At 36.3% G+C, this 25,897-nt stretch overlaps 4 protein-coding genes, 1 non-coding gene and 1 pseudogene across 6 annotated transcripts; 4 read left to right on the forward strand and 2 right to left on the reverse strand.

Annotated features, from left to right (window-relative positions):
* Positions 1 to 531: 531 nt before the first annotated feature.
* LOC141844097 (6-phosphogluconate dehydrogenase, decarboxylating 1-like) lies at positions 532 to 3,927 on the reverse strand. Of its 2 annotated transcripts, none has more exons than XM_074732094.1 (2): positions 3,844 to 3,927; positions 532 to 2,245 (listed from the first exon to the last, which is right to left on the reverse strand). In XM_074732094.1, exon 2 carries the CDS (start codon positions 2,236 to 2,238, stop codon positions 784 to 786), a length of 1,455 nt encoding a protein of 484 aa, XP_074588195.1. In that variant the 5' UTR covers positions 2,239 to 2,245; positions 3,844 to 3,927; the 3' UTR covers positions 532 to 783. The 2 variants fall into 2 exon arrangements, with proteins under 2 accessions (XP_074588195.1, XP_074588196.1); XM_074732095.1 differs by having other exon boundaries at positions 3,792 to 3,880.
* Positions 3,928 to 7,232: 3,305 nt separating this feature from the next.
* LOC141843965 (protein NRT1/ PTR FAMILY 8.3-like) lies at positions 7,233 to 10,801 on the forward strand. The gene is made up of 5 exons (XM_074731971.1): positions 7,233 to 7,292; positions 8,103 to 8,184; positions 8,406 to 8,623; positions 8,718 to 9,256; positions 9,820 to 10,801. The coding sequence occupies exons 1-5, from the start codon at positions 7,233 to 7,235 to the stop codon at positions 10,625 to 10,627; spliced, it is 1,707 nt and encodes a 568-aa protein (XP_074588072.1). The 3' UTR covers positions 10,628 to 10,801.
* Positions 10,802 to 12,228: 1,427 nt separating this feature from the next.
* On the forward strand, positions 12,229 to 14,967 carry LOC141844607 (uncharacterized; annotated as a pseudogene).
* Positions 14,968 to 15,709: 742 nt separating this feature from the next.
* TRNAW-CCA (transfer RNA tryptophan (anticodon CCA)) lies at positions 15,710 to 15,781 on the reverse strand. The gene has a single exon. It is a non-coding gene; the product is annotated as a tRNA-Trp (tRNA).
* Positions 15,782 to 15,896: 115 nt separating this feature from the next.
* On the forward strand, positions 15,897 to 18,332 carry LOC141843967 (uncharacterized). Its single transcript, XM_074731972.1, has one exon. It carries the CDS (start codon positions 15,897 to 15,899, stop codon positions 18,330 to 18,332), a length of 2,436 nt encoding a protein of 811 aa, XP_074588073.1.
* A 2,484-nt stretch (positions 18,333 to 20,816) lies between these two features.
* On the forward strand, positions 20,817 to 25,838 carry LOC141844093 (putative methyltransferase PMT21). The gene is made up of 8 exons (XM_074732091.1): positions 20,817 to 21,060; positions 21,942 to 22,206; positions 23,128 to 23,276; positions 23,394 to 23,589; positions 24,295 to 24,505; positions 24,706 to 25,375; positions 25,452 to 25,529; positions 25,607 to 25,838. Exons 2-8 carry the CDS (start codon positions 21,964 to 21,966, stop codon positions 25,827 to 25,829), a joined length of 1,770 nt encoding a protein of 589 aa, XP_074588192.1. The 5' UTR covers positions 20,817 to 21,060; positions 21,942 to 21,963; the 3' UTR covers positions 25,830 to 25,838.
* The last annotated feature ends 59 nt before the right edge of the window (positions 25,839 to 25,897 follow it).

Raw genomic sequence — 25,897 nt, forward strand, 5'->3', positions numbered from 1 at the left:
TAGCTTGTGGTTTCTTTGAGCATTTAAAAACATGTGTGCATGGTTAGAGAATATTGAAAGCTAAGGGTAAGAAATGTTAAAAATATTCATGTAGTACAATTTCGTATATTCTACAATCACAAATTCAACTTAGCATTTACATTATAGCAACTATAAAATCATAACTATTATAACTCAAACTTAACAACATTCACATTATAATAGCTATTAAATCTTAATTGTTATAATAGTAATTATGAAATCATAACTATACAATATGTTTGATCATTAATGATTTTATACGTGTGTCAAAAATGTGTCATTTTACATGGACGAGTGGGATGAAATATCCTCTTGATAAAAAATAAATGTTCATGATTTCAAAAAATAAGGGTGCTCTTTTAATTTGTGCCCATTTATATTTAGTAAACGAAGAAAAGTGTCTCTCCTCTTTAGTAAAAGTCAAATCCACCCTACAGTGACCCTACACGGTCGGTCGATAAATATGTGAGGAGTAAACAGAGTTTAAGGGCTCTTCGTAAACAAAATAGATGACAGAAAGCAAAATTCATTACTAATAAGCACTGAAATATCCGGTTTAACAAGCAATAACATAAAACCTGAAACCTTAATTCATAATACGAACGCGAATTAGCTTCAAATGAATCCACTGACAGCATTCTCAGACAAATAGCTAGCTAAATCAATCATCTGGTCCAACTATTGGACGTTATTCGCTCAATCGAAAGCTTTTAAAACCGAAAGTCTGATGCTACTCACCTGCAGTTCTTGAGATGCATGTGTTCAGATCTTGGACTGCTTCGCGATCTTGAACCACTCGGTATGGAAAGCCCCGGGAATGTCGATCCTCTCATATGTATGAGCACCAAAGTAATCTCTCTGGGCTTGAACCAAATTGGCAGGAACACTCTCCCTCCTGTAGGTGTCGAAGTAAGCTAAACTAGAAGACATCCCAGGAGTGCTGATGCCAGAGTTGATAGCAAGACAAATGACTCGGCGCCAAGCAGATTGGCGGTCCAGTATCTCTTTCGCAAACTCAGGATCCACTAGCAGGTTCGATAGCTCGGAGTTCCTATCGTATGCCTTCTTGATCCGGTCCAAGAAGATGGCACGGATAATGCACCCACCCTTCCAAATTCTAGCTAGCTCACCCAACTTGAGATCCCAGCCTTTCTCAATGCTCTTTGCCCTTATCAGATTCATGCCTTGTGCATAACTACAGATTTTCGAGGCATATAGAGCTTGCCTCACATCATCGATTAACTTCTTCTTGTCTACTGGCTCACCGTCGAAGACACCATCGAATCCACCGGAATGGAAAACTTTAGCAGCTGCAACTCTTTCTTCTTTCAGTCCACTCAGGAACCTGGAATCTAAAGATGCCGCGATGGTTGGGGCGGCCACTGATAGTTCTGCTGCTTGTTGCACGGTCCACTTGCCGGTACCTTTCATTCCAGTCTTGTCTAAGACCTTGTCGACGAGATAACCATCAGCCTTATCATCCTTCACCCCAAAAATATCAGCTGTGATTTCAATCAAGAAACTGAGGAGCTCACCCTTGTTCCATTCTGAGAAAACCTGCTGCAACTCTTCGTTCGTAAGCTTCCCCACGGACCTCAATACATCGTAAGCCTCGGCAATCAGTTGCATGTCCCCATACTCGATCCCATTGTGGATCATCTTTACAAAATTGCCAGAACCACCTTTGCCGATGTATGTAACGCAGGGACCGCTGTCAGGCACCTGAGCAGCTACCTTAAGAAGAATATCTTCTATGTTCTTGTAAGCTTCATACGATCCTCCAGGCATCAATGAAGGACCATTTCGAGCACCCTCCTCCCCACCTGAGACTCCCATTCCAAGATAGAGGAGACCGATTTCGGCCATTGCCTTTTCACGTCTCTCAGTATTTTCGTACCATTCATTGCCTCCATCAATTATGCAGTCACCCACTTCCATGTGAGTTGAAAGTGTGGCTATGGTTTGATCCACTGGTGCACCAGCTTTCACAAGCATGATGACAACGCGGGGCTTCTGGATTGAGTTGATAAAGACTGCAGGATCATGGAAACCATAAAGAGGGAGGTTTCCCTCGAGTTTAGCACGTTCGACAGTCTCATCAACTTTGGAGGTGGTCCGGTTGTATACAGAAATAGGAAATCCTTTTTCAGCAATGTTCAAGGCTAGGTTTTGGCCCATGACAGCAAGGCCGGCAAGGCCTATTCTTGAGAGAGCCATGTTTAACCTGTTTAAAGGTTATGCAGGGAGACTTAATTTTCAAATAATTCAAAAATCCAGAATCAAATAAAAAAGCGAAAACTATAAATCTCAGTAGTACTCCAGTGAATGAACCATGGTAAAAAATATTATAAATTCACATTCATGCCTTATCGCATCTCTTAGAAGTTCAAAGTATATCAGCGCAGACTGCTAAATAATAACAAATCCATAGAATGTTTTAGGCATACAAAAGCGACAAGTTGAAGAATGAGGTTCACTTCTGATATCAGGTTAATTGAGGATTAGGTTCATAAATACAAGGATGACATAATAGATCAGAAATGTACATAACTTGAAGTGTGAGAAATGACATTTCAGTTCCATCAACACCAAAATAATACAGCATAGTTATAGAGCTCCTTCCAATAGATGTTGAGAACAACTTTTTTTCTTGAAGAAGCAAAACCCATATCCAAAGCAGGATCAAACATGTCTTAATAAAATGTAACAAAAAAGAAATTATCTAATTTCTAACTGAGATGTTCAGTGTATTTCTTCTCACCAAGATAAAGCATAATGTTAATAAGAAATGAAAAATTGGAACAAGCAATCATTTAGTATACAACTAAGTGCAATCTTCGATCATTTTATGTTAGCCAAGGAAAAGCTTCTACTTGTTATTTGAAAAAAGAAAAAAAGAGTATCACATAAGAAAAAAGAGAAGAAAAAAATCAATAGAGAAAACAAGAGATCTGAAATGGCTTATGCATTTCAAGACTATCTGATATAGAAGTCAAAACATGCTATTGCAGACATGTTTTTTGTTGCATCTGTCCTAGTTTTCTTTTCAAGAAAACACTTCTGTTCTAAGTCGGTATTGGATCTAAAACTTCTTCGATATCTTGTCTCCAGCCTACTTACAGTAAGAAGCATATAACATACAATACTTGATCCAACAAATCGCTTGTGCATTTTAAGACGATCTAATAGAGAAGTCAAAACAAGCAATTACAGAAATTTCTTTTTGTTGTTGCATCTTCTAGTTGCTTTTCAAGAAAGTCTTCTGCTACAATTTGAAATCGGATCTAAAACTTAGATATCTTGCCTCCAATCAACTACAGCAAGAAAGTACCTAGAAGATCTGACCCAGCTAACGTCAAATATGGAAGTCAATAAGGATCTAGAGAGAAGCCATAAACTTGTCATGCAATAAAAGATCGACCAAAGTGAGGTAAAAAAACACCATCAAGGAACAAATCGACAACATCTGAAGATGCTGCCTAACATCTAAACTAATGGATCCTCAATCGTAATAGCAAAACTAACACAGTAAAAAACCAGTACTCTTTTCTCAATCGGAGAAAACTACATGATTTAATTTTAGTCATACAAATTGCAAAGGGTAAAACTACAAAAATATCAGTTTAAGACAATACGAGATCCCAACTTCTATCTTCCGGACCACAAGCAATTGAAACCCAAATAAAGTATCTAGATCGAGTCTAATAATTGCAAGACAAGACGCGGCCACAGATCTGTGAGCATTCAAATCACACCTAGCGGATCTAAACCTGAAAGAGAAGGAGGATCGGAGGATGAGAGGACGACAGAGAGAGCGCAAACCTTCAGATCGATCGATCGATCGCCTTCCTCGGAAGCAGGATCCAACGAGTCGGTAGGTGAGAAAGAGGGGCAGATATTTCTTCCACGGCAGTCGCAGCAGCCACTATAAATAGCAACATGTGAAACCCCCAAGATAAATAATTATTTTTAAATGATTTTTTACCTTTTTAAAAAAACGATAAAATTTGATTTCATTTTTTTTAAAAAAGTTGTTTTAGAGTTTTATGATTGTAAATATGCCCCTTAAAATTCAAAATTTGAATACTTTTATTATTTTACCCCAAAATAATCCGGGATGGAGTACCTTATTACTCTAAATATTAAAAAAATGTAAATTAATAATCTAAATAATTTTAATTTGAAATTTTTGTTACACTAATATAATCTTATTTTGCCATGTCTTTGAATAAAAATAATTAAAATATAATAAAGACATCATTGTACTATCAATGGTAATAAGAATAGATAAATCCATAAAGAGAGGATGAATTATAGTTACAATATCTTTTAAAGAAATAGATTTTTGACCACATCTATATAATAAAATAGAGGTTGGACAATATTTTAAATTTTACTAGAGGCCATTATAAATTAAATTGAGTAAAAATTAAAAGAGATCTTTTTATTAGATTAGTTAAAATGATGCTATTCTTTCATTTATTGTCAGACCAGCATCCTATCAATATATATATATTATTTTGAAACTACCTTTGTTTTTTAATATTGTTGTAGTAATTATGAGTTTGTAGTTACTACATAATTATATCAGTTATAATTTTATAATTATAACAATATAGACATTTTAATTTCAATCAATACTAATAATATTACATTTTAGCAGTTATAGTACATGACTGTTACAATGTAAATACTTTATCTATTATCAATATTTATATTATATTATAAATACTTTAATTTTTATCAATACTTTATCTCGGATCGATATTAATCAACACTAGTTAATATTGGTCCACATTATATCATAGTAGTTATCTCATAAGTGATACTTTATTTCTGATCAATATTAATTAATATTATATTATATAAGTTAAAGTCTCATATATTTTATAACTTGCAAGTATAACAATTATAAAAATCACAATTGATATAATTGTGTAGTAGTTACGTGATTATAATAATTATAATTATGTAACAGTTATGTTCTCATAGTTATTATAATAATATTTAAAAAGTTTCAAAAAGTAAAATATACAGTAAAGGAATGGAGACGTTCTTTTGATAAAAAATGAGAAAAGAGGTATAAGATGGAGTGTTTTTTTTATTTTTTTTATTCAATTAAATTCATGAAGTATTAATTGAGAATTTAAAGAGAATAAATTAGAAAAAAGAAAATTTGAATTTAATAATATTATTTTTAAGAGTCAAAGAAAATTTGAATTGAGTTATTTGAATGCCGTGTTGAATCGTCATCTAACATCCCTCACAGCACGCTGCCAGTTGAAAAATAGAAATAATCCTAAATAACTAAATTCCATCCAATTTTAAAAAGAAAAAGAAAATATAAAGGTGTGCAATTAAATATAAAATTTAAAAATCAAATAATAATAATAATAATAATAATAAAAGGAAAAAAAAAGTGAAAAGCGTGGCGGCTAAAAGAAGAGGTTGGTGGTTTGTGGGCGGTTGAGAATGCGTGGTTGACCAAACACTGCAGTCAAACATGGAACAGCCACGTGTAAATTATGCGACCATTGATACTTGTCAAATATATAAAATTTTTAAACTAAGAAAATATATATTTTTTAAATTACTAATCAAATATTAAAATTTATTTCTATTTATTTAATATATATGTATATATATAATCAATTAAATTAAATAAATAAATTTAGACATATATATATATATGCCTTCAGAATTAGAAGGCATAGGAATTGAATCTATTCATGAGTTTTTCGGATAGATTTAAAAATTATTTGATTTGTTTTTAAAATTATCAAATTTGAATCAAATTAAAATATATTTAATATTTTTTTAGTTAAATTTGAAAGTATAATATTTTATTTAATTATTTATGAGTCACTTGCGAGCTGAATTTTAATGGAACTCAAATTAAAGTTTGAATAATGAATTCAAATTTAAATCATTTTAAATTATAATTTGATTTTACTTGAATTAAAATTTAAATAATTTGAATCAAACTCAATTTAAATTTTATTTGGAGTCAAACTCAAATTAAAATTATTATATTTTTAAATTTTAAATCGTATTCAAATATTATATATATTTTCACTCAAGGCCATTACAGTTTGAAAAATTTATAACATGATTAGTCAGATAAAAATAATAAAATATTAAGAATCGAAGTTACACTTAGATTATCTTAAAAATAATTCAAATTTAATCAAAATCATTACACTTAAAATATTATCATATCAATATATATATATATTTATATATTTAATTGAGTAAAAATAAAAAATGCTACAATAATATTGAAAATAAAATTATTTTTAAAATAAAAATATGATGGAACACCTTTGAATATAATGTTTCTTAATAATAATTAAAATAAAAAAGGCCTTTAAAAATTATATTTATTTTATTTATTTAATTTTTAAAAGTGCATGTATTTGGAAGTTGACATTAAATATCATAAAAGGAAATGTAGAAATATCATGAACAAACATTTAATTTTAATTTTATACAATAAACATATTTTAACTTTTTATAACAAATTTAACACATTACCTAATATTTTTAACTTTTTTAATTTTTAAACATATTAATTGACACGTTTACCGATTGTAACATATGACCTAATAATCGTATTATGTAAAATTATAAGATATTGAGTAATTCAAAAGCAAAGGCAGGATTTAAGCAATTAGATACGAGTACCACACACAAAGTGGTTGGCAACGTCAACCAACTAATTCGTTTGTTGCTTTAAACAGATAAAAATCCAATAATCATTAACCAATGTGCTTAAATGCCTCATGAAAATGACTTGAATATTATAAAATATTCTAATTTGGAATAACTTTTTAGTAAAAATATAGGGATTAATAAATAATAGATAAAATGGAAGTTGAATTGAATCCTAAGCGACTCCCGTGCTTCTCAACCATCCGATGGGTTCTTTACCTTCCATTGGACGGACGGGATCGAAAGCATGCATCACCAACCCACTTTGGCCAGTGAGTGTGATTGCATATAGCTTTGTCTGAGTTCCATATTTCTTTGCGTTGGATATTCGGATTCGTGCGTGTTTTGATCCTGATGGTGAACGTATGTCCACCGCATGTACGACACTCTGCTATGATCCGTGAGATAGTATTTCGAAAGGCAGCTAAATAAATATCGAGTCGAGCGCTGCGAAGGAGGCGCTTCATCTCTTGCGCTTGCTTCAGCACTCGCGGCTTGGCATGGCGATGGAGGGAGATGATGACTTGGAGAATGGAGAAGGGAGTCCTTTGATGCCGCTGGTAATCACTTCATCTATAGGGATGCTGCATTTTTCTGTTTTTCGTTTCGGTTCTACTTTATGGAGATGAAAGTTGTTAAATCTTTGCTGGATAAGGGGTTTTGTTTCATTTTTTATCTAGATCTCATGAATTTGTGCGTGTTTGAATTTATAACTGAAAGTTCAGAAGAGTGATTTGGGGAACCCTAGAATGTTATATGGCCAGTGAATCAGGTCAGTGACATACTGACATGAGAATCTCCGACACCCTCTACCTGGTGAGTTCCTTGATGAGATATAGTGACTGAGGATTGCTGCAAAACTCATGTCTTTGTTATATCTCAATAGAAGTTTTTGTTTTTGATTAAAATAGATCTACTTTGGATCCAAATAAGTAGGAGATCAATAGTCGATGCTGTAACTTGGTACTCAAGAAGTCACATTCATAGTTGCTCTGTGATAAAGTGACACTTCTGCCTATGAGAATGAATTTCCTCTATCTTTTCCTCTACAAAGAATTCAAATTTAGCTAAAAAGAAAGATTTTGATTGCTTCTGGAAACCTTGGCATCTTCTAGTTTGCTAGCTCATGCAGTTGAAAATTCATTTTTCTATATCTACTCCATTTCATCTTTGAGAGAACCAACATTATGATAAATCATCTGTTTTTTTCTTGTGTTTGTTGTTTTAGTTTTTCGCACTCTCTGTTTGGAGCCTTTAAATTCTTGACAAATAAAAGGTTTTAATCTTGCACCATTCACTGACTTTATGGAGAATGATTCAGTAATCTTTTCAGTGAAGAAGATGCTTTATTAATTTAACTATTATTTCAGAGTTTGGAGAATGAATCTAGCCTCCATGGTCCTCACTTGAATCATAAGCCTAGCAACTCAAAAGCACTAGCTACCATCTTGGGTAAGGTTTCAAATTGAGTTATTGTCTTTGTCATTCTTAATCATGGCTTGATAATTTTCCATGATAATTTTCAATTTCACAACATTCTTGTAGTACTAGAGGCATATGATCAATTGGCATTATCAACTAAAGTCTTTGTTAGATGTATATGTCAAAGTCACAGATAAATATATATGCACAGAGAGCAAGCATTTTCTCATTATTCATATGCTGTCATGCAGGATTCCAGTACTTGGATGGTGTTGCCTTTAATGGTATTGGAGCAAACTTGATTGTTTACCTTCATACTGTTCTCCATGGAAACAATGCTGCAAATGCAGCAAATGTGGCTATTTGGAGCGGGACATGTTTCTTAACACCGTTGTTTGGAGCTATTGTGGCCGATACCTATTGGGGGAATTACAAAACAATATTGGTCTCCCTTATAGTATACCTCATAGTAAGATTTAAGCCCTATATCTTTGTTATATGGATTGCCACTTTCAGGTTCTCATTGGATGGCAATTACTAATACACCTTTCTTTTTTGGGTAGGGAATGGTTACTGTCACTTCTTCCGCCTTTTCAGAAACATCAAAATCATTTAATTGTGAGGGAAGCTCATGTCGATCATCTAGCACCTTTCTATTTTGTGGGTTATATCTTGTTGCAATTGGGAGTGGGGGAATCAAGGCAACACTGCTTCCTTTTGGTGCAGAGCAATTTGATGATGAGATTCCTTTAGAAAAAGAAAGAAAGGGCGCCTTCTTTGGTTGGTTTTATCTTTGCATCACCTTAGGAGCACTTACCTCAGGAACCTTTATTGTATGGATACAGGAGAATATAGATTGGGGGCTTGGCTATTGCATTGCTACATTCTGCTTGGCTACAGCTTTAGCAGCATTTGTGTTGGGCACACCAAATTATCGGCAACGATTGCCAACTGGAAGCCCCTTGGCGAGTATTGTTCAGGTACTGGTTGCCTCCTACAAGAAGTGGAATGCAGAACTCCCTAGGGATAGCAGCCTTTTGTATGAGGTCAACAAGAGCACATCTGGTGGGCAACAGAAATTGCCACATACAAATGAGTTCAGGTATTTTCCCATAGTTATTATCCATGAACATGTTCCTTGTGTAAATGAATCAAATTAGATGACTCCTACCAAACATTCCTTGTAAAAATAGCTTTTGAAAAAAAAAGTAGACTATATTTTTACCTCAAAGTACAACTTTTGACAGAGAAAACAAGAAACAAATAGACCGAAACATCACACTTGCTCACTATCTTAAGAAATATATTGGAAAATTTCTTTTGTTTTGTATATCCTTGTTTTTATCAGCACTGCTCTATGGTGGACTGTTCTTTGAAAAATGGCAGCATTAGTTCTTAGGGCAACAAAAGCAAATGGCTGGTAGAATCACCTTGGAAATGATTACAGAGAAATATGTTTTCCTTGAATTCTTGAAACAAAGTGATGACTCTTATAACATTTTTCCTCCTCATCATTGGCAACAAGAATAAAACTCTTATTAATTACATGTACAGACATGACTCAATTAGAAAATCTCAACTCTAGTCTTCTTAAAACTATTCAATATTTAATATCCATTTCTTTCTCTTCATTTGATTCTTCCAAATCTTTCATCATGTGCTCAGGTTCTTGGATAAAGCAGCTATGGTTTCTGCCCTAGATTTAAAAGATGGTTCTTCTCAAAACTCATGGAGTCTGTGCACTGTCACTCAAGTGGAAGAATTGAAGCTGTTCCTGCGTCTCCTACCGATATGGGCTAACAGCATTATCTATGCAGCTGTATTTGTTCAAATGTTTACCACTTTCATTCAGCAAGGGAGTACAATGAACATGAAAATCGGTTCATTCTCTGTCCCTCCTGCATCCCTGTGCTCCTTCGAAATCATAAGTGTCATGGTCTGGGTTTTTGCCTACAATAACTACATAGCTCCAGCATCTAAGAAATACTTAGGAAATGGAACAGGACTTTCTCAGCTGCAGCGCATGGGAATTGGTCGTTTCCTACTGATCTTGACTATGTTAACTGCTTCTTACAATGAGAGCAGGAGATTGGCGAATGCCAAAGCTGGTGAAACTTTGAGCATTTTGTGGCAACTCCCCCAGTTCTTTATCCTAGCCAGCTCAGAAGTCTTCAATAACATCACACAGCTTGAGTTCTTCTATGCCCAGGCACCCGACAGGATGAAGAGCTTTTGCACAGCAATGGTTATGTTATCAATGGCTCTAGGCAATTACTTGAACTCATTCATCATCACAGTTATCGCCAAGGTAACATCGGGTGAAGGAGAGCCTGGTTGGATCCCAGATGATTTGAACAAAGGCCATCTGGATTACTATTTCTTGATGCTGGCAGGTATATCAGTAGTGAACTTGTTTGTGTATCATTCTTTAACAGTGAACTATACTTTGAAGAAAGTCATTTCAGAGAGTTAAAACAGTTCACTGCAAACCTTCTTCTCTAAGTTGAAACTTTTTTTGTACCTTTACAATTTACACAGATTGAATGTTTTGTTTGAGATGAATCCCCCATGGGAGCTTCGAATGAGAATGTAATACATATATATGTATCTCTTGCATTTGACAGTGTCTCTTACTCTTGAATCTTGTTTCTGTGATCTCATGACTCAAGTATTTCAATGCAAGGTGTAAAAGTGTCTCTCTTTAATATCTTGGATAATGTTAAGTTTGCTTATGATTGTTGATCAAGATTCAGAAATTCATTTGAAACATTGGCGCGAAACATATGTTTCATTTTTGCGTAAATAAAGTTTATCGATCGATATGTTATACTTAGGTGTTTGAAAATAAAGCCGTTAATTTGAATTAAGCTCGTTGGATTTGTTTGTTTTTGTCAAATAATTTAAGTGGATTAAGTAGGTATTTTATCAATTTATTTTAAGTTGGGTCAAGGTGGGTTATCTGTCTAAGCCCTCGATCTGTAGGTTCGTTGGGTTGGTCTGTCTTTGTCAAATAATTTAAGTGGGTTAAATTGATATTTTATCAATTTATTTTAAAGTGAGTAAAGATGAGTTGGCCAGTCTGAACCCACAATCCACGTGGTTCGGCCCACGGTGGGTTTGGATTGGTTTACAAGTTGAGAAAAAAAATTTCTAATTTTTTAAAAAATAAAAATTTAATTGATTCGCAGACTTAACTCACTTAATCCACGACCAAATTTAAAATTTTTAATATTTTTTATTTTTTAATGGACTCGTGAGTTTAACCTAATCAGTAATCCAAATGTAAAAATTTCAACCTGTGTAAAAATTATATAGATATATAATTTTTTTTTAGCCTGTGGATTAGTCTGTCTATCTCGCAATTTATTTTAAATTGGATTAGATTAGATATTTTTTAGCTCGTCAAGATGACAAGTCAGATCGCTCCGCCACGAGTTTGATACCACACTATCTAAAAACTTATCAAGTAGCAAATTCTTTTAAAAAAAACTAAATATATACGAATGGATAAATTTAGATCCAAAATTTTAGAGAATTTAAAATAGGATAATTATGTTGAACTAATATTTGAATAAAAGATTAATGAGTAGCAATGGCTAATATATTTTCATATCTTTTTGCCATTTTAATAAAAAAAAGTAAGAAATAAAGGGACAACTAAGGAACAATTAAGAAAGAGAAAAAAAAAGGTAAAACTAAAATAAAATAATTTAAAATAAAGTGTTTTTATTCTTGGGAGAATATATTTAAATTTATAAAGTATAATTATGATTTATTTAACAAATTCGTAGGCATTCAAAGACTTTCCAGTTATATGATTAAATAAAATAAAATTAAATCCAATGCGATAAGGCAACCTCTCAACGGTCGAATATTCGAATTAAATTTAATCAAATGCGGAAAGGCAGGCAGGCTCCAACGGTCGAAAATCTCGACCTTATCGCTCGCTCTCCTTTCCTCCTCGTGTCTATATATAGCATTCAGTGGGTGACCCCTTCTCCAAGAAAAGGGCGATCGAAACCCCGATCGAGAAGAAGACCGCGTTCGGAGCAGAAGAGAAGAGGAGGAGCAGCCATGGATTTCTACAGCATGACCAGGCGACAGCTCCAAGCCCTCTGCAAGCATAATCGTATCCCCGCCAACGTCACAAACGTCGCCATGGCCGACGCGCTCGAAGCTCTCCGTGCCGTAAGATTGATCTCTTCTGAATTTTCTTCTTTTCCGCATCTTGATGGCGTAATTAAATGGATTGTTTGATGCTCCAGGAGGGATCGTTGGAGAACGCCCAAGAAGTGCTTACTCCCCTTGTCCCTTCTTCCCGCAAGGCCTCCTTGCGCCGCCAGGCACCGGCGTCGGCGGTGAAATTTGAAGCTTCAATCGAGCCCAGGGAGCAGCCCGCGAGCCCCCTTCCGCGGGCGCGCCGTGTGACTGTGAATGCTTCCGAGATCCGGCGATTGGCTGTCGAAGGAGAAGAAAATGAAAAGGAGGAGGTGGAGAAAGAAGCCGTAGGTGAGGCCACCATGAAGCCGCCTCCGAGGAGCTCTAGAAGGGCGAACAAGAAAACTGACATTGAAGCCAAGGAGGAAGAAGAATCCATAGACGCGATGAAAACTCCAGCCCCCCTCACTGGCCGGAGGACGGCAGCCAGGAGGCTAGCCAAAACTCCAGTTGCAGTGGAGCATAGCGCCACGTCCACCTTGAGGAGAAGCTCAAGGATTAGAGCTAAGGCGGAGCAATCTGCTCTCAAGATGGGATCTTCATTCCAAGAAGTAGAACCGGAACAAGGTGGGTGGAGAATATGAACCAAATTTGAGCAACTGTTTCCTCTTTTTCAAAAGCTTAATCTTTAATCTAACTATATAATCTCCATGGTGGTGACAGGCATAGAGATAAGCAATGCTCTGGTAAAGGAAGACGATAATGGTGATAAAGATTGCGATTTGGCAGTCGTTGTTTCTGATGTTCCACAAAATTCTCTCGAAGAAGCTGTAATAGCTCCAGAAGCTAAAGAATTAAGCAATGCTCTGGTAGAGGAAGACGATAATGGTGATAAAGATTGCGATTTGGCGGTCGTTGATTCTGATGTTCCACAAAATTCTCTCGAAGAAGCTGTAATAGCTAAAGAATTTGCTGCCATAGCTGTGGTCTCAGAGGAAGAGCCACTGGAGAAAGGTGAAGATGAAGGGACGCCATTTTGTGATTTATTCCTCTCGTTAGATTTTTACGTTTTTCTGTTTCTTTTAAAATATCTAATTAGAGGTTCATCCTGGATTTGTATACAGTGGAAGTCGACGATCACTGTGAAAAAGGTTGCACTTTGGTGGTAGTTGGTGCCAATATTCCGATGCATGATCTTGAAGAGGACAGAATAACTCCAAATACCGAAGAGGTAGGCGTTGCCAAAGACGAACTGATCGATATGCCTACAGAGGAAGCTCCAGAAGCTGATGTGAAGGTGTTTCCGAAGAATGATGAAGAGAAACCGATGGATATGATTACAGAAAAAGACGATGAAATAGCTCCAGAAGATGAAGAATTTACTGATGTGAAGGAGTTGGGGAGTATGATCAAACATCATGAAGGTAAACACGAACTCTGCTAAATCTTTTTTCTTCACTTTCCCATTGTTATCCGCTGAAGAGTGATGATCTATGCGCATTCTAGGTGATACCAAAGATGACTCTGAAATAAATGAAGATGGAGGCATCCTTGGCGATCAACACCAAATTGTGGAGAGTGGAGAAAATGTTGATAATGAAGATGAGGTGATCCAAGAAAGTCAAGTATCTATTGGAGAAAAAAGTGATTTTGAAGGTTCACCTGTCCAAGGGCTCATAACTTCTTTAGAGAATCTAGAGATAACCAAAGATCTTCACCTTGATGATCTTGCCCCTAAACATGAGGAAACCAAACATGCTGCTAGATGAACATACCGAGGAGATAGATGAAGATTTTCAGCTTGAAGATCTTGCCCCCGAAGCTGATGAAACCAAACATGAGATTCCTGGTGCAACAGTAGATTCCTTCATCCAGAATCAGGCTTCTGATATTCCTGATTGCGACAGCGAGGTAGAGACAATGTCTTCTGATCTGGCCCCGAAGATAGATGAAGATTTTCACCTTGAAGATCTTGCCCCCAAAGATGATGAAACCAAACATGAGAATCAGGTTTCTGATATTCCTGATTGCGACAACGAGGTAGAGACAATGTCTTCTGATCTGGAAGCTAAGACAACAGGCGAATTTGACACAAAATGTCAACTTTCTGGCTCAGACAAAGAGAATGAGAAGCAAAATGTGCAGGAAAACTTGGAGTTGATTAGCCTGAGACAGCTGAAGAAGATGTACAAGGAGAAGATAAGCAACAATGTCGTTGACAAGGTATTTATTTCTCTTTTATGTCTACAACAGTTTGAGCCTTGAGAATAATAATAATAAACCTTTGATGGTTTCATGCTCTTGTTGATCAGGTGGAAACAAAAAGGCAAGCTCTAAACGATGTCAATCAGAACATTGCCTCATGAAAGATGAAGCTGTTGATGATGATGATGATGGTGATGGGAGAAGGGACATAGAGAGCATTTGAAGTTTTGTCTTTAGCATTTAATTCCTCTATTTTGCTACTTTGTTTTTTTTGGGTTTAAAAAAGAGTGCTAAGGAATGAAGCACTTGACTTTTCCTCTAGTAAAAGTTTGGTCAAACACATCCTTCTTTCAATTTTTGGGTTTGTTTTGTTTCTCTTTTGGTAAAGTCAAATATTTTGATATTGCAAATGGCCATTTTTACATTTCTGAATCATAAGAACTTCTTTAAGTTGACTTAGTAGTGTGTTTCATCAGTTTGAGAGCTGAGCATAAGTGGCAACTTTTCATCCTTAACACCTTTTAGCATTAAATCTTGCAAGATCTTTACTCTGAAAGTTAGATGGCATGTCTCTTTTACTAATTAAGAGAGTTGTTGATCTTTATGACAACAATGTCTGAATTTAAAATATCATTTTTGCTTTTTTAAAACATCATAAATTTAGTTTATAGTTTATTAAATTTACTGTAAATTATTTAAATTTAAAAAAAGGATGAATATCTTAAATATTAATTTCTAAATATGATAAATTTATTTTAAATTTATTTATTTGGCTCAAGTGAATTGATTATTTTTAAATTTAATTCTAAAAAATTATTTAAATTTAAAAAAAGGTATCTTAAATATTGATTTTTAAATATGTATAAATTATATTTTAAATTTATTTATTTAGTAAGTGAATTGACTATTTTTAAATTTACTTTTAAAAATTTTCAAATTTAAAAAAAGATGAACTAAATATCAATTTCTAAATATGTATAAATTATTTTAAATTACATTTTAAATTTATTTATTTGGTTAGTGAATTGATTATTTTTAAATTTATTTACTTATATTTTAAATTTATTTATTTGATCAGTGAAATACTTTAAAAAATTCAAATTTAAAAAAAGACGAATATGAAATTTCTAAATAAATACATATTTTAAATTTATTTATTGGGTTTATTTTTAAAAAATTATTCGTAAAAGTTTGAACCCGACGTGAATCGAACACGCAACCTTCTGATCTGGAGTCAGACGCGCTACCATTGCGCCACGGATCCAGCTACGTTAGGTTACGTCTACAAAAGTTTTTAATTATATTATATTTTAATATTCTCCAGGAAACGCAAATCGAATATCCTCGCGAGAGCCCGATGATCGATCCAGTAACCGTCGATGATCGCATCTCACTCCCCTCCGCCGCGCCGGCTCCTGCTCCTCCGCTTCTTCTTCCCCCTTCGCCTCTTCTCCTCCTCCGACCACCACCCCGCCGCCGTCACATCCGCATTCCTCCGCCGGGTCGCCGCCGCCTTCTACCGCGACCCCGACCGCGGCCTCCTCCCCGTCTCCGCCGCGCTACGCGCCGCCCACGTTGAATCCTTGCTCCGCCTCCTCCGCGCCGACCCTCCCTCCGCTGTCCGCTTTTTCCGATGGTCCGAGCGACATCTACGCGCACCCCCTACCCTCCTCTCCCTCTCCATCGCCGCCGTCTCCTCGCTTCGCTGCCGCATGTTCAGCGAAGCTGACGCTATTATCGACTGCATGGTGCGGGAGTTCGACCTAGAGGATGTTCTTTCTGTGTTCCCTGCACCTCTTCACCCGGAAGCTGGAATGGCCTGCACATGCTTGATGAAATGCTACAGTCGTGCTGGGCTGATCGACCGATCGTTCCAGGTTTTCTTGTGGGCTCGCAGGGTGGGCATATCACTTTCTTGGGTCGTCGTCTCAGAGGTCTTGAATTCCTTAATCAGTATGGGTAATATGGATGTGTTACTGAGCCAAGAAAGTTCAGATCTTTATAGCACTGTGATGAGTACTCTTCTGAAGAAAAGATGCACTGAACAGATCATCTCGTACCATTGGAACTTGGCGAAGAAAGGGTTTGTACCTCCCGTTCATGAATTCAGCAAATTTCTGAATACTCTGTGCAAAGAGAATCGGATTGGCACGGCATTTGATCTGTTTTACTTGGCTTTAGAAGTTGGTCCAAAGCCGGGCGTGGTGGCTTATAGCACTTTGATTCATGCTTGCTGTAAAGAGGGCAGGTTGGATGATGCCGTTGAGGTTTATGAGCTGATGGTAGATAGGGGCATACAATCTGATTTGGTTGTTTATAGTATCTTGATCGATGCATTCTGCAAGCAAGGAAGAACAGAGGAGGGGAATAGTCTTTTTCACAGGGCCTTGACCAGTGGGATTAAACCCGATGTCGTGGTCTATAGTTCACTCATCGATGGCTATGCTAGGCTTCGGGAGGTGCAGAAAGCATTTGAGTTCTATTATAGGATGGTTGATGATGGTGTAGCAGCAACAGCTGTGACATACAGCATTCTGATCCATGGACTGTGTCAGGATGATAGAGTTGATGAGGCTTATGGGGTCCTATCTTTGATGGTGAAGCAGTTGCTTGAGCCAAATGCTATGACTTATAGTAGTCTCATAGATGGTCTCTGCAATAGTGGAAACTTGAGAGAAGCATTTGCTCTATATAACAATGTGATACGTTCGAATTGCCAACCTGATATGGTACTTCAGAGTTTGCTTATAAAGGGTCTCTGTCGGTGGGGCAAGATTGATGATGCACTTAGATTATTTTTCAAGTTTGGCTTGGTAACTAACCTTGTTACTTGTAATATATTAATAGATGGATCTTGTTCAGTCAGCAGATTCAAAGATGCAGTTAGATTATACAGATTATTGATATTGAATAATGTTGAAGCTGACATAGTTACTTTTACGGCGTTTATCAAAGGAATGGCAAGTGGTGGAAGGTTACATGATGCTGTAAATTTATTCTTTCAGATCTTAAAAAGGGGCTTTGCACCAGATGCATTGACGTATTGCAGCTTGATTGATGGTTTCTGCAAACTTGGTTATCGACTTGCTGGTTTTAAAGTGTTTGACATGATGCAAAGAAATGGTGTTCAGCCTGATATTTTTATTTATAATGTTCTCATCAATTCTCTTTTCAAGGAGGGTCAGGTGGATGAGGCACTGAAATTGATCACCCAGCTAATAAAAGAGGGCTTGAAGACTGATACCGTTACTTGTAATACAATCATTAGTGGCTTGTGCTATCTAGGAAAACTGGATGAAGCTGTTGAACTATTTGGAAGATGGATTGGTAGAGTATTTCAGCCAAATACTATAAGCTATACAATTTTGATTCATTCATATTGCAAGGAAGGCAGAATGGAGGAGGCACAGCAATTGTTCAGTAAGATGGTTGATCATGGCGCGTGGCCTAATGTGGTGACATATAGCTGTCTGGCAGATGGCTATTTCAAAGCCGAAAGAATGGAGAATGCCATGGAGCTACATGAATCTATGTTGAAACATCAAATCCTCCCAAACATTATTAGCTACAGTGTCCTGATAGATGGACTTTGCAAGAAAGATTGCATAGAGGAAGCATGGTTGGCTTTTCAATGTGCTACTAGCAGAGGCTTATTGCCTGATGTTGTGGCATACACCATTTTGATCACTAAATTATGTGAAGTTGAAAGATTAGTCGAAGCCAAGATGTTCTATGGTAGAATGATTCAAAATGGTGTCAAACCAGACAATTTTTTATATAGTAAACTTTTGCAATGTTTAAAAGGATATGTTTGAACAACAATTGATGACCCTCGATGGTCCAATTCGCCAACCAATTTTTTTAGCTTTCCATACCAGCAAACGGTGATTTATAGAAAGAGAGAGCACTTGATTCTTTCATCCTTGAAAGTCTAGAAATTCCTTTACCTAGGTATAAGGAGAATTATGTTGAATTTCAATTTTTCATGGCTTGTTTTACTTTCTTTTGTTTTGCTGCAGACATTTTAGTCTTTGAACTAAAGCGAAGAAGAAAGATATCAAGATAAGATCTCAGTTAATCCCCTTGGTGGTCATTATCTGTAAGTATTTTCCCTGGTGATTGATCATCCTTTGAAAGAAACTTTATTACCTTCTCTTCTCTTCAATAAGAAATGTTGAATGCCCTGAATGTAACATTGAGTATCAGGATTATACACTTTGCACACTGCACAAACCCTAAGTAAACTTATCTCCAGTTCGTTCTCATTACACAGTAGTTTGAGTAACATTATACGATAATGGATTGCAAATTTGCTACCTAAAATGAATGATAATCCCTTTTGCCTCTTCTTAAATTATTTATCTCACAACTGCTGATAGCTTACATGCTCTTTCAAGTTTATCCTAGATTTTGCAATGCCATGATCATGAATACTTCCTATTGAGCATTTGCGGCAGTGCTAGCTACTTATCCATTGTGTGGGCGATGGATGATGTCTTTTCTTTTCGGTCCAAACTCTCTTGTGTAGTCTATGACAGGGTAGCAATCGATACATACCATCGTTTAACTTCTAGTAGTTACATTACATGCTGTAAGTATGCATGGTTTACAATGCATTCTTATTAACTCCTGTATAATAACTGAAATTCGAAAACATGAATTTTCTTGACCTAGAAACTTTGTTCCAAAACTTGTTTTGTTCTATTCGTTGAGCATTTGTTGTGTACAATATCCTTCCTCTTGATACATAACATGGTTGCGTTACAATAAAAGCACTCCATAGTCCATACTTAAAACTTTTCTATGCACTTGAGTTCTTTTAAACAAAAACTTCATAAAATGGTCAGTTTTTCTATTATGATATTATCATTCTTTTAATGTTCTGAACCTCCTCTATTTTGATAGATACAAGATGATTGTGTCCTGAGTTCACAATGGTCCCATTTTCTCGACGCAACAAAGCCTTTGTGAGTGCTAGCAAGCTGAGGAGTCGCCTAAAGTGGCTAGCCTAATAAGGACCCAAGTTGGTGTTCTTAGTCAGGTGAGAACAAACAACCGCAAGTGAGAATTCTGCAGCGGATCCTTCTTAATGTTTGTCGAGTCATAGGATAAGTTCGATACAACGAATGAACTGCAAAGTGCATTCTTATGATGCATCAAGACTGTGTTTTTGAGTCTGAAGATCTTCTAAGATGACTTTTGTCAGGTCTCCCTTCACTTCCACCAATTTTCTGGTGATTCTCCATTGAGGTTTGACTAAATATTAGTAGTTGTCTTTGTGAGTCAACTCCTGTAAGAAAAATACATCAAATTGTTAACTTGGGGTTTGACTCCAAAAACAGGAGTCAACAACCTTAAAAATCTACTCTTTTTTACAACTAAATAATTCTAAATTCACCAAAGTGCATTCTTAGATGCATCAAGATTGTGTGTTTTGAGTCTGAAGATCTTCTAAGATGACTTTTGTCAGGTCTCCCTTCACTTCCATCAACTTTCTGGTAATTCTCCATTGAGGTTTGACTAAATATTAGTAGTTATCTTTGTGAGTCAACTCCTGTAAGAAAAATACATCAAATTTTTAACTTGGGAGTTGACTCCAAAAACAAGAGTCAACAACCTTAAAAATCTACTCTTTTTACAATTAAATAACTCTAAATTCACCAAAGTGCATTCTTAGATGCATCAAGATTGTGTGTTTTGAGTATGAAGATCTTCTAAGATGACTTTTGTCAGTCTCCCTTCACTTCCATTCCACCAACTTTCTGATAATTCTCCATTGAGGTTTGACTAAATATTAGTAGTTGTCTTTGTGAGTCAACTCCTGTAAGAAAAATACATCAAAATTTTAACTTGGGGGTTGACTCCAAAAACAGGAGTCAACAACCTTAAAAATCTACTCTTTTTACAACTAAATGATTCTAAATTCACCAATTTTAGTGTTAAGCAACTTCAATAAACCCTAAACTCCCAAGCCACAACCTATAAAAATATTAAAATTATTATTTTTAAAATTATTTTTTATTTATGTGTATCTTGTTTTTATATTTAGACATTGGGATATTTATTTATTTTTTGATTTTATTTCTTAATTATATGTGTGAATTAGGTCAAAATTGAGTCAAATTGTGAGTGACATTTTCACAAACGCTTGGTGTGCGCTCTTAACTACCCACTACAGAGGGCCGAAGCGAGAAGGGGCTTCTTTCAGTCCACCTCGCACCATCGCCCCATTCGCCAGCTACATTTCGGTGGTTTTCCATCTTCTCCATTTCAGAGAGAGAGAGAGAGAGAGAGAGAGAGAGAGCACTCGATTGCCAAGCGAGCAGGCATGGGCGCTGCTGCTATAAAGGCTCGTGGAGTGTCAGGGAAGGCAGGCACAATACGGCAAGCCAAAGAGCCAAAAGGAGGAGAAAGGGGAAAAAAGGGAGGATTTTGAAGGAAATTTGTACTCGCTTTGGTAACTAGATAGCCAAATTGGAGTCTGGCGATTTAGGAATCAGATCCTGGCGACGAGAGCTAGAGGACTTCGTTCTCTCCTTTGAGGTAGCTGAACTATCTCCGATGCTTTTATCTTTGTTTCTTCAACTCTAGTCGTGGATTTTATAAACAAAGTGAGGATCTTGTTGCGAGTTAAGATTGAGTCCTGATGGATTCTTGCTAATCTTTTCTTTCTTATACTTTGGTTGGTTAGTTAATTTGCTTGCATCCGTTTGGATTGGAATTTCGATATTTTCCTTCTTATTTGAAGCTTCATGCCGTATTGGTTTTTGTTGTATCCTCTAAGTTACTTTAGGGAGAAAACAAAAAAGAAAACTATCTAGTTTCTTTGTCAGTACTGACTCTTTCATAGATTTTCGAACTTGATCAAAATAAGCTAATCTTGACTCCCCCTTAGGTAGCCAGTAGCACCACTAGTGTCGATTGCTCAAATACTTTCTATGTAAATCAATTGAGTGGCTCAGCAATGGTGATCTATAGAGTTGTAGGACTATGCTAGCTTTCATATTTCAGTGATTCTGATCCAGGATTATTTCAATATCTTTTACAAATGGCTCAATTACTTACCTTCAGATTTTTTTGTTATTTAACTGGCTATCGGCTAGGAGTGTTAGTCTGAAATTCTTTATTTTGAGTCATTCCATGGCTTTATTATCATTGCACATGCATAAGTTAAGCTTGGTTCTCAATAAAAGAACGAGTGTCTTGGAAACATAATGTGATAAGAACAGTATGGAAAATAATAAGTTCTGTAATTGATTTTGTTGCATAACCTTTTCCTTGCTATCTTTGTATTTATATCCCATCTGATGCAACAATAACCAGTTCTAATAAGGAATTTCCTTTCTAATAAGGAGAATTATGTCTAGATGAATTATGATTTTAATGTCTGTTTTTTTAGATTTTGTTTGTTTATTTTGCTGCAGAAAGCTTCATCTCTGAACTAAAATGAAGAAGAAAGATTTCAAGCTAAGATCTCAGTTAACCCCCTTGGGGATTATTATTTTATGTGTATTTTCCTTCTATCTCGGAGGCGTCTATTATTGTGACAACACAATAGCCAAGGAGGATGCAAGACCAACTGTTCAGACTCTGAAAGAAACTTCAGTACCTTCTCTGCAAATAAAGTCTATTGCATTTCCTGAGTGTAGCATTGATTATCAGGATTATACACCTTGCACAGACCATAAGGTAACATTGCTTCCGCTTGCTTCTCGACAACAGTACAGCAGTTGTGCAGATAACAATTATACTATAATGAGATTGTCCAATGAAAATTCTTAATCAAGATAAAGGAAAAGGAACAGACTGGTGTTATCATCCAGTCTTCTTTTATACTATCATTTGTAGTGGGAAGATGCTGCCCTTCAACATTGATATATATATATATATATATATATATAAGGTTTTTTAACACTATCTTCCACTAGCATCTCAATAACAGTGCAGTAGTTGTGCAGATAACAATAAGATTATACTATAATGTGATGTAAATTAGTACCGGTAGGCCCTAAAAAAAATCTCAATCAAGATGAAGAAGAAGGAATGCACTGGTGCTATCAACCAGTGTCTTTTTTTTAACTATCATTTGTAGTGGGAAGATGCTCCCCTTCTTCCTGTCCATCTTAAGATGAAAAGCTGCTAGCTAACTTACCTGCTTTTCTCTCATAAGTTTATTCTCATAAGTTTATTCAAGTTTTTGCCCTTTGCTAGCTCCTTTACATGCTCCTTGTGATCTTTTATCTTGTTAGTTATGTTGACCATTTCATCCAAAGCTAGCCTGACTACAGCAATTCTGCAACTTGTTCTTTTCGTTTGTAAATTTGATGCAAAATGTTGGCCTATTGTCATACAAAATCTTAAAAAATCTTGCACTAACTTCAACTAAACCTTTTTGTTTCATCAATAGTATTAGCAGGAACTACCCCACTTCCAATACTATGACTTGATGAAACAAAAACGATTAGTCGAATGGGTTCATTGCCGTTAAAGTTAGTGCAAGATTCTTGTTACGGATATATCACTTTGAAAAGGATATATCGAAACTTTAAGCTATCTATTCGTCATGAGTGCTTCTTTTCCTAACGATATGATGCTTTCTTTTAACTGCAGAGTTGGAGAAAGTATGGTAGTTACAGGCTTAGTTTTATGGAGCGCCATTGTCCACCAATAGTTGAGAGGAAACAATGCTTGGTTCCTCCACCAGATGGGTATAAACCTCCAATTAGATGGCCAAAGAGCAAGGATCAATGTTGGTACAGGTAAACCAACCCTTTCCAACCTAGTTTGCCACAAATTTCAGTCAACAAATCATCTGTATTATCCAAAAGAATGTCTATTTTACCTCTGTTGAGGCTCTAATTCTGCATATCATTCAGAAATGTCCCCTATGACTGGATTAATAACCAGAAAGCTAATCAGCATTGGCTTAGAAAGGAAGGGAACAAATTCTTCTTTCCAGGTGGAGGTACCATGTTTCCCAATGGTGTTGGTGCATATATTGACCTTATGGAGGATCTAATTCCTGGAATGAAAGATGGAACTGTCCGAACTGCAATCGATACTGGTTGTGGGGTGAGTATATACTGACTTTTGTTCTAAGACACCTTGAAATAAACTTGCTGCTCATTAGCTGCAGGAAGTCTCTGGGTATAAGATATAATTAATAACATAATGTCCATAGGCCTATATAGATCTATCTACTCTTTAGGAAAAAATTATGCCATAGATATAAACATAATCTTTAGGTAATGTTTCTTTACTCATTTCAGAGCGATCCAAGATCCAGTGGACCTACCACTCTTAATTCTTAAAGTCATTGATGAAAAATTTATCCATTAGTTCAAGTTACTATTAATTAGTCTCCAACTCTGCTGTTCAATTGATAATTTTCAGCCCAATTTCTAAAGTTGAAAAAACAAGGCCTTGGAATGTTTCTCAAACTTACAATCAACCATTTGCCCATTGAATTTTATGCATTGTTTAGCATTTAACCTGATGTTCATATGAATAATGCCGCTTATGAAGACATACATTTCGCGGACTCAAGTGGTTGCTATTGCTTTGTAGTTTGCGAGTGAGGTGAAATTATCTAGCATGTCTTATGACTGTATGTTAATGATTAGGTACTTGTCTTGTTGCCTTAGCCTCTTAAAGGCTGATTGATATATGTATTCCTATGTCCCATTTGTTTTTCAGATTTTTAGTACATGTATCAACTTCCTATGATAAATCTATTCTGTTTCTAAACTGCAGTGCTCTCTAATTTCTTTCTAACAGGTAGCAAGCTGGGGAGGCGATTTGTTAGACCGCGGTATTCTTACTGTATCTCTTGCTCCTAAAGATAATCATGAAGCTCAAGTACAATTTGCCCTAGAACGCGGCATTCCAGCAATTCTGGGCATCCTATCTACTCAGCGTCTTCCATTCCCCTCAAACTCATTTGATATGGCCCATTGCTCCAGATGTCTCATTCCATGGACAGAATTTGGTATATTTCTGACACTCAGCTGAATGATTGCACAAGCTACTTGCTTTTCTTATGAAAATTTTTCTTAATAAAGTTATTCAATGGTGAGGTAGACAAACATCTGTTTCCTTGTGATATTTTCCTTGAATGCAAATTCCTTGTGTAACCCTTATTTCAAATAGTTTGATTGTCTGAAGCATTTGTTGTATTTTAATTCTCAGATGGCATTTATCTTCTGGAGATACACAGAATACTTCGACCTGGTGGCTTCTGGGTTCTCTCCGGACCACCAGTGAACTATGAAAACAGATGGCGTGGGTGGAATACCACAGTGGAAGAACAGAAGTCGAACTTTGAGGATTTGCAGAGATTGCTAACAAGCATGTGTTTCGATCTATTCGACAAAAAGGACGACATTGCGGTTTGGCGGAAGTCTCCGAACAACACTTGCTATGATCAACTTAGTCCAGCTTCTTACCCGCCTAAGTGTGATGATAGCATGGATCCAGATTCAGCATGGTATACTCCGCTCCGCGCGTGCCTAACTATTCCAAACCAAAACTACAAGCTGGGGCTAGCATCTATGCCGAACTGGCCGAACCGGCTGCGTGTCCCTCCAGAGCGAACGGCTATGGTTCCTAGTGGGGATTCTGGTGGATTCAAGCATGATGAAAGTAAATGGAAGATTAGGGTAAATCACTACAAGTCTTTGCTGCCTGCTCTAGGAAGCGACCAAATTCGCAATGTCATGGACATGAATACCTTGTATGGAGGTTTCTCAGCAGCACTTGTCGCGTCTCCAATTTGGGTGATGAATGTCGTCTCTTCTTATGGTCTGAGTTCTCTCGGTGTGGTCTATGACAGGGGACTAATCGGCACATACCATGACTGGTAAGATACAGACAAATATATTTAGACGATCAATAAATACTCTAGTTTCATGTGTTGTTTCAAACTTCTGCTTCAGGTGTGAGCCATTCTCAACGTACCCGCGAACATACGACCTCCTGCATCTCGATGGGTTATTTACCGCCGAAAGTCACAGGTAACTAAAGATTCTAACTTAGTTTGTATCTGAAGAACAGGTAACGATACTATCCTGAGTTCTCCATGTTTTCACAGATGTGATATGAAGTATGTGCTGCTCGAGATGGACAGAATTCTACGGCCGCAGGGCTACGCGATGATACGCGAATCGACCTATTTTATCGACGCGATAAGCACCATTGCCGAAGGGATGCGATGGAAGTGCAACAAGCACGACACCGAATACGACGAAGCCGGCGAGAAGCTGCTAGTTTGCCAGAAGAATTTGTGGTTTGTGAATGAGGAAATCCTTCTTTAAGGCCCCCAAATCAAGTTTCTTCCTCAGGTGAAGCAAGAATTTCGCAATGGATTTGTTGGCTACTTAGG

Source organism: Curcuma longa, chromosome 13, assembly GCF_044706935.1.
Source record: "Curcuma longa cultivar G26 ecotype Majalengka, Jawa Barat chromosome 13, ITB_CL_G26_1.1, whole genome shotgun sequence".
NCBI classification, from domain to species: Eukaryota; Viridiplantae; Streptophyta; class Magnoliopsida; order Zingiberales; family Zingiberaceae; genus Curcuma; species Curcuma longa.

What these genes read in the sequence shown, in the direction of transcription:
- LOC141843967 (XM_074731972.1), top strand. Translation starts at nt 15,897, where the DNA reads ATGATCGCATCTCACTCCCCTCCGCCGCGCCGGCTCCTGCTCCTCCGC.
- LOC141843965 (XM_074731971.1), top strand. Translation starts at nt 7,233, where the DNA reads ATGGCGATGGAGGGAGATGATGACTTGGAGAATGGAGAAGGGAGTCCT. An exon ending in GGAGTCCTTTGATGCCGCTG is followed by an intron (nt 7,293 to 8,102) that starts GTAATCACTTCA and finishes CTATTATTTCAG; the next exon opens with AGTTTGGAGAATGAATCTAG. An exon ending in AGCACTAGCTACCATCTTGG is followed by an intron (nt 8,185 to 8,405) that starts GTAAGGTTTCAA and finishes GCTGTCATGCAG; the next exon opens with GATTCCAGTACTTGGATGGT.
- LOC141844093 (XM_074732091.1), top strand. Translation starts at nt 21,964, where the DNA reads ATGAAGAAGAAAGATTTCAAGCTAAGATCTCAGTTAACCCCCTTGGGG. An exon ending in AAGGATCAATGTTGGTACAG is followed by an intron (nt 23,277 to 23,393) that starts GTAAACCAACCC and finishes CATATCATTCAG; the next exon opens with AAATGTCCCCTATGACTGGA. An exon ending in ATCGGCACATACCATGACTG is followed by an intron (nt 25,376 to 25,451) that starts GTAAGATACAGA and finishes CTTCTGCTTCAG; the next exon opens with GTGTGAGCCATTCTCAACGT.
- LOC141844097 (XM_074732094.1), bottom strand. Translation starts at nt 2,238, where the DNA reads ATGGCTCTCTCAAGAATAGGCCTTGCCGGCCTTGCTGTCATGGGCCAA.